This window comes from Sinocyclocheilus rhinocerous, unplaced genomic scaffold, assembly GCF_001515625.1.
Source record: "Sinocyclocheilus rhinocerous isolate Xijiao unplaced genomic scaffold, SAMN03320098_v1.1 scaffold451, whole genome shotgun sequence".
Classification (NCBI taxonomy): domain Eukaryota; kingdom Metazoa; phylum Chordata; class Actinopteri; order Cypriniformes; family Cyprinidae; genus Sinocyclocheilus; species Sinocyclocheilus rhinocerous.
Window position 1 is genome coordinate 439149 of NW_015657491.1, and position 11467 is coordinate 450615.

At 39.2% G+C, this 11467-nt stretch overlaps 1 protein-coding gene across 1 annotated transcript in view; it reads right to left on the minus strand.

The window, feature by feature from the left end:
* tcf7l1b (transcription factor 7 like 1b) overlaps positions 1–11070 on the minus strand; it is a 66497-nt gene extending 55427 nt beyond the window's left edge. Inside the window, exons 1-3 of the mRNA XM_016528956.1 lie at positions 10196–11070; positions 10016–10088; positions 9001–9128 (exon numbers count right to left, since the gene is read on the minus strand). Coding sequence (XP_016384442.1) covers positions 9001–9128; positions 10016–10088; positions 10196–10381 — 387 coding nt within the window. The 5' untranslated portion in view covers positions 10382–11070. The remainder of the gene's footprint in view (positions 1–9000; positions 9129–10015; positions 10089–10195) is intronic.
* Between the last annotated feature and the right edge of the window lie 397 nt (positions 11071–11467).

Sequence of the window (11467 nt, forward strand, 5' to 3'; positions counted from 1 at the left end):
TATAGTCATTTACATCATTGTAAAAAATTATTGCTGCAATTAGTCATCATAACTTAAACAACTCTGTTGTTTCAAATGTAAAATAAATGTTCATGCTTGGCTTAAAATTATACAGTTTAGTTAACTTTAGTTTAGTTGGATATTTAAGTTATCTTAAATTTTAAGTTGTTATAACTAATTGCAGCAGCATTTACAACGATGCAATGCTAAAATATATTTAGTCATTAATATGTCTTAATTTGTCAACTTGAAAATGTACTTTATTATTTTTGAACACATTGATGATTGATTCATTGCTATTTTAAGCGATACTACTAATCCTCCACACATTCCTGTTCACATCACACTGAATATGACATCACTCCTGACTAAGGTCTAAAAATTCAGGGGAGTGTCACTCTCCAAATCACACTCAATAAAAGCATCGCTCTTATACAAAAGTCTCTATAGAACGCTAACAGAAACACATCTGGAATATTCCATCAGTGAGACGGGGCCAGGTCTTTGAGAGCATAGCATCACAAGAAGTAAACTGTTTGAAAACACCCACCACACCACCAGCTAACAAATATAGACACTGAACTAACAAATCAACTCCCACAGTAATGAAGGCCCCTCTAAAGTCACTGTATCCTTATGCGGCCGTCCTGTTTTTAGCTGTAATTTTTAATGTTAGATCATAGTGGTTTGGTGGGTGTATTTGCTGAGCTAATGTTGATTTTAGCTAACTCCCCTAAATTGGGCAAAACTAACACGGGAAACAAGTGAACAGTTAAACTGTGGTCACATTAGTGAACATTTGGCGAAATTTCGAGGGCAAAAAAAAGGTCCATTGTGTATTGTCAATACTGTAACAATGTATGAATCACAGAAGTCATTTTCCAATCAAACAGCTTTCGGTTAGTCAACAAGGCAAATTTGCATGACCAACTTGAACCTGCTGCGAAATTTTTCACACTTGAATGACTGAATTTCGCCCATAAAAATTTGCCAAACAATGGCACATGATCAACACACCACTTACTTCAACCGGCCACCCAATATGATAAATATCTATTCTGATTATTATTTATGAAGTTGTTTATGAACAGCCAGTTTCAGGCGAAAAAAAAAAAAAAGTGTGCCACTGTATCGCTACACCAGTCCTTCAAATATATGTATTACTAAAAAAAATATGCACCACAGTCCACTGAGAGCCCGATCTAGGCTTTAAAGATCGGATAAACAGCTCATGTCTTGTCAAAAACATCCCAACGCGGAATTAAAGTGGGCGTCTCAAAGTGACGCTTCTGTCTGAACCTGGCCGACTCTGAAGCTCCGGCTTCAGATTAATAAATTGATGAAAAAATACATTTATACACATGCTCATCCCAAGCAGCTTCAAAGGCCTTTTCATTGATGTCACTGAACGTTGCGAGTGTGTGTGTGTGTGTGTGTGTGTGTTAGGAGGGCTGGTTGGTTTGCCAGTCCTCACGGGGGGTTGAATCTCTCCTGAAGGGCCCGGCTCTTGAAAAGCCAGCGAAGGCTATAAACAGAATATGTAATGGCAGGGACGGAACCAAGGGAGGGATGATGGGCAAGCTATGGGTGGCAGAAGGGGTCGACGCCAACTCCCGCTCTCCTAAGAGAAAGGAAGGAGGAGGGAAGGCCAAGGCTGGCAGTGTTTCACACAATTCAGAGAGTACAGAGTGTGCGAACATGCTCGCATGATGCACTCGTAGTTTTTCTAGGACACGAGTTGAATGGTTGGTGGGTTTATGCAGGGTTTATGTTTGACAAGAACCTTCAACTTCACTGAGAAAATCCTGAAAAAGTTTCTTCAACAGAAGTTTGCTGCTCTGTATTGTGCAACGTCTTTTCAAAGGAAGTCAACGCTCCAGTGCTAAGGTAAACATCTGTGAAGGACAGAAATACAACCTGTTTATTAAGCTTCAATCATTATTCGAGAAACTGAGGCGTAGTTCACAAAAGTCATCATTTACTCACCTCATGTCCTTCCAAACCCATATTTGATGCGCTCACTGTATGTAAATTGATCAGTGTTCATATGTGAATAACAGTTAATTAAATCAGTTCATACAGATCTTTTTGTACTTTTTGATGTATGAAGGTTTTGTTTACGTGTACTTTCAATGGATGGACAAAAAAGATGAGAGAATATTAAAAATATCTTTATCTGTGTTTCAAAGATGAGTCTTTTGGATTTGGAACAACATGAGGGGGTGCAAATGATGACAATCGATCCCTTTAACACTTTACTCAATGGATTTATGAATGTAATACACAAATTTGATAAGCTTGTGTTTATAGATGAGGCCCAAAATGTCATTAAATATCACTGAAATATGTCTTTCCTCTGCTGTAATAAGCAGCGTCATTAGTCTTGTATCTGGTCCATCCTAGACCAATAATAAAGCACTTCCCATTAATTCATACTAGCATTAGGTGGTTACATTTTCATTTAGTGTGTGGTTAAACAGATAATGACCAACTAATGACCAGCTAAAAACCTGCAACCATGTTCCAAAACATGACTACCATCTTAAGCCAGATTTTCCAAAGGGTCCAAAAAATTTCCAGCGAACAATAAATCACAAGATGTGAAAATTAGATGACCATATGGAAATCATGACATAATATACACTTCATTTTTATCCCTTACAGCCATTCATTTGCATCAATTGAAATACTATATACTACTCTGACTAAAATTCTACTAGTTATCTCGTGAAACATGTAATGGAATGAAGAAAAGCATGAACAAAAACATGGATTATATTAAATGCACAGTATGGAATGAATTGGGACACACATTAATATCAATCCCAGACATGTTCCTTTAGTCAAATGTCACGCATTGACCAAAGGAAATTGTTTTGAAAGTTGAAAAAAAACAAAAAAACAAGACAGTTTAAACAGTTGTGAGACCAGCATCAACAAAGAGAACATTTGGCAACTACATTTCAGGTTGCCATCAACAGATCGGTCTCTCTGTCGCTCACTGGTGAGCAAACACACACGTTAGGAGTGTAAGCATAACGTTCAGTCTGTTGAAGGTTCAGTTACAACTCAATGTAGCAGCAGGAGACGTAAAGAAACTGTTCAACAAGAAAAAGATTGCATCATTATTTACTCACCCTCAAATCAGTCCAAACCTAAGCCTTCTATTATGGAATAAAAAAACAGACATTTAGAAGAATGTTCATGCTGCTCTTTTCCATACAGTGAAAGTGAATGGTGACCAGGGGCTCTACAAGTCCAAAAATGACAAAAATCACCATAATATTATCATAACGTAGTACATATGACACGCGTGTTGTATTCCAAGTCTACTATATTCTTTTACTGAGTTTTTCTGTTATTTTTGGAGCTTGACAGGCAGCATCAGTCCCCATTCACTTTCACTGTATAGAGAAGATCAGAATTCTGCTAACATTCTGCTTTCTGTGTTTGATGGAAAATAAAAATCATATGAGCGACATGTGGGTGCATAAACGAAGACAATTTGCAGTGTTCCCTTTACAGGTACAGCTGTCATCTTGAACTAGGGTAGCAAAGGGATGGAAAATTTTCTGTAAATTTCTGGCAACTTTCCAAAAATCCCTGGAATATTCCACCTTTTTGCAACCCTATCTTGAACACACACTAGCAGTTTATTTACACACACAAAAAAAAAAAAAACTCACACACACCGACAATAGCACTATTGACTCAACTGGGTCTCAAAGATTTTAAGTGCTAAGAGCTGCTGGCAGAGTGAGAACACCTGAATGTGGAAAAATGCTCAGCGGAGGCCTGGAACGCCGTAAAAGACATGTGGCCTGAGCTGTGATGACATGCTCAGGCATTACAAAAGTGTGTGTTTGTGTGCGAGTGTGCCCTGTGCTATTCTTCCCCAAAAGACAAGACTAAACAGTTTAAAATGTGTTTCCACTGAGGTGTGTTTGTTTGCCGATGTGAGCGCCGCAACACAAAAGCCGCAGTTACAAGGTTTGATGAGTCGCTTGGTTCCTTGTTCGGCAGATGCGAGGGCCCAAAACCTGACTGCGTTAAAACAACACGGGATTGTGCTGAAAGCTTTTGCACTGGGAGGTAGATCCAGATCGAAATCGAATGAAAAGGGAGTCTGAAAACCGATTACAACAAAGTGTTTCAATGGCTTTTCCAGGAGGGTGAAGACTTGACCAGTGCATGTAAATGTGCATTAAATTCAATGTTAGGAAACACCACAGGCCTATGAAAAACATTTAGGAGTCAATCCATTCAGTATGTTTACAACACATTATTACGCTACATGTCAAAACCGGTCAAAAAATAAAGAGAGGCATTGCCGTGGTTTGTACAGGGAACAGGTTGTAGTACAGGACAATGACTGTTTATCTTTGATTATCTTTGACTGTCTATACCGACAGAACTGCCTTTTTGGCATGTTGTGAGCTGGACTTGAACTCATGTTGCCCAATTGAGCACCAAAGATCAATATCATCTCATTTGTTCAGAATCTCATATTTACAACAAAGGAAGGATTGACACTTTTCACTTTTCTTTCTTTAGGAAGCGTAATCGCCACATGAAAGGGTATTAAAATAATAATAATATTCACAATGTGGATAAATGTTATTTGAACTAATTTTGCTCAAATGAGCATCAAAGTTCTCATATGTTCAAAATCTGGCTCAGGATTTTGACACTTTTCTAACACCACATTTTTTAGGAAGCCACATAAAAGTGTACTTAATTTTCACAATGTGGCTAAATTTTACTTGCCAACAAAAGCATTGTGCATATACTCTGAATACTCAACATATAAAGTTCTCTCGATTTCCAACACGAGCCCCTAGCAGACGATTCCTCAGGCCAGGCTTGAGCGTTCATCTCAGTGACAAGCATTGAGAAGAGTAGAGCTGGTTGGCCGACACACTCGATCCTTAAAAACAGTCCCACTGGATTATTGAGGAATGTCAGCTCGGAGCAGGCCTTAAATCAGTTATGGGAAATCTGCACGCCGGCATTTCCACACATCCCTTCTGTCACATCATACCTGTTTCTCTTTCCATCTTCCACTTATTTCTGTCCTTTTCTCAGCTCTTTTTTTACCAAACTTTTCCATTTTCACTGGGAGCGTCTATATACGATGTTTTTCAAAGCTATCTGGACGGTTGCCCTCACTGCTAGATGAATTGAAATCTAAAAGAAGTGTGAGATCTGAACTGCTCAATGGCTTTGGCTAATCTTGTAGATCTGACTGTGAGGCCACAAAACACTTTAAGGAAACTTGTGTTTTTGGTGGGGGTGGATTTTTTTTTTCTTTTGACGTATTTATTTCATTAATATGTGATGAAGGCCTTCAGCATTCACAATTGCATTCAAGGTTAGTTATCTGAATTAAACTGTAGGTCTCAACACTCTCACTACCCACCTACAGATGCAGCAGCTTTCACACTGATATTTAAATGCCCCAAAGGAGCGACGTGCAAAATTACACATATCAAAATCAATGAGTTAGAATGTTCTTGTACTCAAAAACAGCTGGTGGAACCACATTCTGAGGGGCCGTTTACACGACAACGTTTTCAGCCAAAAACTGGAAACTTTTTATGCATTTTGCCTGTTTGTTTGGTGGATTTACTTCACCAATATTACAACCAACAGCGGAGACGCATCAGATACACATGGCAACAGGTACGGTTTACTAACAAGGTGACAGCGCCAACTACTGGCCTGGCATACGTACGTAATACAGTGTTTTTGGCCGTTTTCGCAGAAATGTGTAGACGCGAATCATTTTGAAAACCTTGTTGTGTATACGTGAAATTTTTTTAAAACGCAAGGAAAAAACTTTTCCGTTTTTTACTACATCGTTGTCGTGTAAACGTAGCCTGAATGCAATGGTCTCTAAACATTGTTCAAATTAAAATTATAATTTAAAATTGACACAAAAAAATGTTAATTCAAATAATTGTTATAAAAATTTTAAAATAAAAATATTCACATTTTTACCCAATTAAAAATTCTTAATATTTAGTTCATAAATTTAATAAAGCTAGGCAGTCCATTTAAATGGCTAGTTGGTCATTGCGACAGTTTCTATCTCAAAGCACACCACTAAATATAATACAACACAACACTCAACAACAATAACCTCATTAATCACAATGTCACATGTGTGCAGGCCCATCTGTGTGTTACTGTCACTGAAGAATGTTAAAGGGGTCATATGATGCGATTTCATTTTTTCCTTTCTCTTTAGAGTGTTACAAGCTCTTGGTGCATAAAGAAGATCTGTAAAGTTGCAAAGACTAAAGTCTATATAAACCAAACCTACGCAGAGAACCTGAGACCGATTTTATTGCATTTTCACTGTTACATATAAGTAGTGCACCATATGAAAGCAAGAGACCAAAATACTTTTTTTTCTGTAAAATAATTTTAGAAGAAAAATTGCTATTGGCGAAAAACCCTTTTCTTTTGAAACAGACTAAATTTTTCATCCCATGGTAAAAGTTGAACGGCTTTCATCCTGACAAAGAACATTCTCTGAAATCTTTTATATTCAATCCAGTTCCTCAAATTCTCCACTTTACAAAACATTCAGCCTACTGTAAAAAGCTGAAACTATTGAATACCTTTAGGATGACATTGTCAATTTAGTCAAATTCTGAAAAAAAAAAAAAAAAGGATACAGCAACACAGACTCATGCTTTTCCCTGGCAAACACACTCTACATTTGTGCATTTGTCTGAGCGTAACAGAAGATCATTCCGATTCTGACGGGCTCCTCAGCTTTGTTTGGAAACTTCCTTATGTGATTTTGACAGCTGTGACTGAGGCTGTCTGAGCGAGAGCTTAAGATTAGTGTGTAAATATCTGAAGTATGCCAACCACTCATTGTCTGACGCTCGGCTCGCTCTAGAGGTGCCGAATGACAGGCTAAGCTCATCTGCCTGAATGACCTCCTGATTTACTTGGTCCACACTGGACTAGATCTGATCTGCTTTAGGACAAACGTCTGAGATCTCTCTTACTCCGGGATGATCTGATTTCTGGAACTTTCAGATAAAATACGAGCGCCAAACCGCTAGGGTTCTGGGAGGTTATGAACTCTTGCGATTTGAATACTGTGAGGAATAATAAGGGTTAGATGCTTTATTTTTTCAAAACAGGATGAGGGGAAAGATGAGTCTTGCGTGGATATTTGTCTCACATCTGGATGGATTCGGTTATGGGGTCATTTTCTCTGGGAACCAAGACTTTTGACAGTCCCCAATCAGCCAGACAAATTCAGATAAATTGTAATCCTTATCCTGAATGACATAATCTGAATATTTGCTAGTAAACCCATATTAGCCGTTGGCTCCTTAATGCGCATTATGCTAGCGGTAACAGAGAGCTTCCGTGCTCGTGAGATGTGCCTGACATTGGCTTAATTCACCATTTGAGTCAATACTTGGCCACAGCATACAAATCTTAAAGGAAGGTTCACTAGTTGCAGGTAAACCCCGAGGCGATTTTGAGGGTGGGATGAACCATGCTCCTTTAGGATAATTTAAGCAATAGGCTCTTCCCACAACAACACTCTATAGGCTGAGGAACAAAAGAGGATCTGGGTACCACAACTACTACGCAACTAGTGTGTAAGGAGCAGCCATTAGGCTAATGAGGGCCTATGGAGATCCCAATGAAGCCATCAGCATTCACTCAGAATGACAATGTAAGACTAACACCTCAGGAACTAAATGGAAGGGATTGGGAAGGAGGGAGAGCTCGTACGGACGAGTGAAACGAAACGGAGAGGCCAAGTAAAACTTGCGTGAGTGTCTAGAGGGAGGAGGCGGGGGGAGAAAACACAACTTTTTGCTCAAATGCTTGGCCGGGCCCAATCAAATCACATTGCGATTCAGAGTAGAGGAGGAGGATTTGAGCTCTGGAATAAACAATGGCTGTAAACCGTGTTGATTTGGGGAGATGGCTCACAGTTTAGCCAAAAAACACTCCCGGTTGAGGCTTTCAAAGACCCAACCGTTCATTCTCTTTTTCTGCAGAGCGCTGACGCATAACATCGCGGCAAAGCCATACATGAATGCCTGCTGAGTTCTTTGCAAATTGGGTTGAAACGACCCAATGCTGGGGCTAAAAGGGCAGTCAACCTTTCCCAGACACGGACACAAAACTCAAACACATCTATAGGGAGAGAACAGGCAAACTCTGCAGCCCTCGGACACCCAGATAGAATTTCACTGTGACAGACCTCTTTGCTGGGCCAGACTAATCTTATTTTAAAGAAGGCTAAACAAGCAGCCTGAAAATGCTTAATTACAGCCCAGTGGCAGACAGCACCGAATTAGATTCACTGGGTATTAGATCAATTAGCCAACCATTTCACAGACAAACTTGAGGAATCTTCAGTGTATTTACACACCGAAATGTGAGGCCAAAATGCCATAAAATACGTTAGATGCAAGACTTTGGCAAATCTGATCCAGTAAACGGTGGAGATAACTAGACATGATCTCTTGGACCACAAATAAATGAATATAAATCTGTCAAATACAAGTCAAACAGCTAAAGTACACAATTAAAACCAATTAAACAGTTTAATAGCCTCAAATACGAACTAATGCTGAAATGACACCAGCAATCCACTTGCGCATGCATATTCCCTAAATCACTTGAAATTACAAAAACACAGTCTACATTGACTGGAGAGCTATTAAATCTTAAGCGCTAAAACTCAATTTCAACGAAAAGAGGCCGATCTGTTATGCTCTCAACTAGGTGGCAGAGAATGATCATAACTGTAGATACTGAAGGCGACACAACCATACAATATTCAAAATATTGGTTGATCAGTAGGATTTTCAAAAGGAATCCTTTATATGGAAACATGTTGGTTTCATTCCGTACGAGGGCCATTATAAACTCTCGCATGATGTTTCTCACTGGCTCTTTAAAGGACTCCAGAGTGTCACCGAGACAAACAGCATTTTCAATGGCACTCACCGTTCTTGCGCTTGGAGACAAGGCGCCGTTGGACAAGTAAGGATTGGTGAGATCTGGGATCATTAGAAACGGGTAGCCTGGGTAATGGGGGCTCTTAAAAAATCCTCCATCTTGCTGTCTTCTCAAAGCTTGACAGTGGAGAGACAAATGATTAGGGGATCAATGTGTGGACACAAAAGTTAAGTAAAGAACAAGTATGGCAAGCTGTTTAAACGTTTATTACTATTGCTGATATATTCACTTGTACTGATTTGTTGCAAGTGGTTGTTTTTTTTAAATAATTGATACTAATCCAATATTGGCTAGTATGTTTTTTTTTAATTCACTAGTAACTATTCATTAAAAACTAATACACATGAGTAACTATTTCATTGTAGCTGTTAACAAACTGCACATTGTTTATATTGAATTCTATGTAGACTTGTGCTTCAGATATCATCTATTCACTCCCAACTAGTATCTATTCCAATGGTTTCTGCTGCAGAGTTTAGTTTTACTAGTAATTGTACATGAGATAGTAAAACTTGTTTTTTGTTACAAGTCATTATCCAAATAATAGCATCTATTCCAGATTTACTAGTACTTTTAGGATACTAATACCCATTTTAATGACATTAATATCCATCAAAATTTTAACTGTAACAATTATCTCACTAGTTTCAGTTACTTTTTTTTTTTTACTTGTAATACGTAATTCCTAGTTAAAACGGCGACCTTACAGTTTAAACTAAATTAATATAAATTATTTTATTAGAAAATGTATTTAAAATGTTACTAGGAATTGGTATGCGCACTAATAAATAGTTACTGAAACATATACTTATCTATTTGAATAGTTATACTATAAAAAAGTACTGTTATAATGAATAGTTATGAGTGAAATTGAAAAAAAAATACTACTCTGTGTTGGATTACTTGCAAGTAATTTAACAGAAAGTACTAGTAAGGAAAACAAAAACTAATTTTTAAGGAATAATTGTTAAATCGGCATGCCATAGCAGCAGTTTGCTCTTACCTTCAGTGAAATACTCCCGGGCTTTCTCATAACTTTCAAGATCAGCTCTGGGTTGAGGGCGCCTCTCGGTTTGCTGAAGGAAAGAACGAGGAACGGAGAAAAACAAAGCGAAAAAGTTATTTTTCCGACGGCAACAACCACATCCATGCGTCTGTCAACACGCGGTTGTGTCTGACTTACCTCAGAATCGGATGAACTGCTGTTATTTTCCGACTCGTTCACTAGAGAAGACTTCACGTCGTCCAGATCTCTTTCGGCTGACACGTTTTCGGAGATTTTCTCCTCTTGTTCGCCTTCATCTTTGAATGAGATCATTTCATCATTCGCCCCCAACTCATCCCCTCCACCTCCGTTAAGCTGTGGCATGTTTACGAGCGTTTTGCAACGGTAACAAAAATCTAGAGTTTGTGTTGACTGAAGTGCACGAAAACGGCGCAGTCCACTCAATGCAGGAAAACACACGAGAGCTTTCAGAAATAATCCTTGACACACGAATTTAAATCCAAGTTGTGCATGATTACTTTAAGAAGTGATCACACAAAGCTCGCCAGTTTCATCGGTATCCCTGCAACAAACTCTGCAAACTCAACTCCAGACGTGAAGCGCCGTGTCCTCTGCTGACAAACTTACCAAACTCAAATAAAAAAGCTGAAATAGGTGCGTTCTCGCCCGATTCTACATTCCACAATGACCAAACCAATCGAGCGCAAAAGTTGAGCGACTCTTTCTTTACAACGCGCAACCGTCAGTAAGCGCGCGTGCGAATTGCAACAAAAGTTGCAACAACGGTCGCGGCGCCTCCGTAGTCTCTATCCCAAAGACGTCTTTCAGTCACATAAAACACAGATTCCTCCCCAGATCAGCTGCTCGTTTCTTCCACATTGCGAATTGCACCCGTCATGTTTGGTGAGCTGAAGCACGAACACTGAAAACGGTGTGTTCGGACGCGAAGACGCTCCGTTTCCCTGTGCGTTGAGCTGCTGATGGGGAATGCGCAAGCAGCAGCGCGAGTGTGTGTGTGTGTGTGCTGGGCGAGCAGAATGCAGAGGAGGAGTTAAGCGCTGAAAAACGACACTCCATTCAGTACACACACTCTCTCTCACACACACACTCAGAGAAGTTTAAAGGAACAGTTTGTTCAGGGCTTGATTCTTGAAATAGTTCAGTGACACAGGGTTTGGGGTTGCGTTATTTAAGCAATATCAACAAGAGCAGTTCAGCACAGCTGTAATTCGCATTCAATACAACAGCAGGACTGTTTTTATAAAACAGTTCATTAAACAAGTTATTAATATCAAGTAGCTTACATCTCTGTAAAAATTGTCAAGTTAGTTTTTTTTTTTCTTTCTCCATGAATGAAATGCTCCGAAGCTCTTTGCCTCACCAAGCAACAAACAGAGTGGACTGGATTGGCTGTATGAGTGGACCGGAGTGGTTGAGATTCGCCGCTCC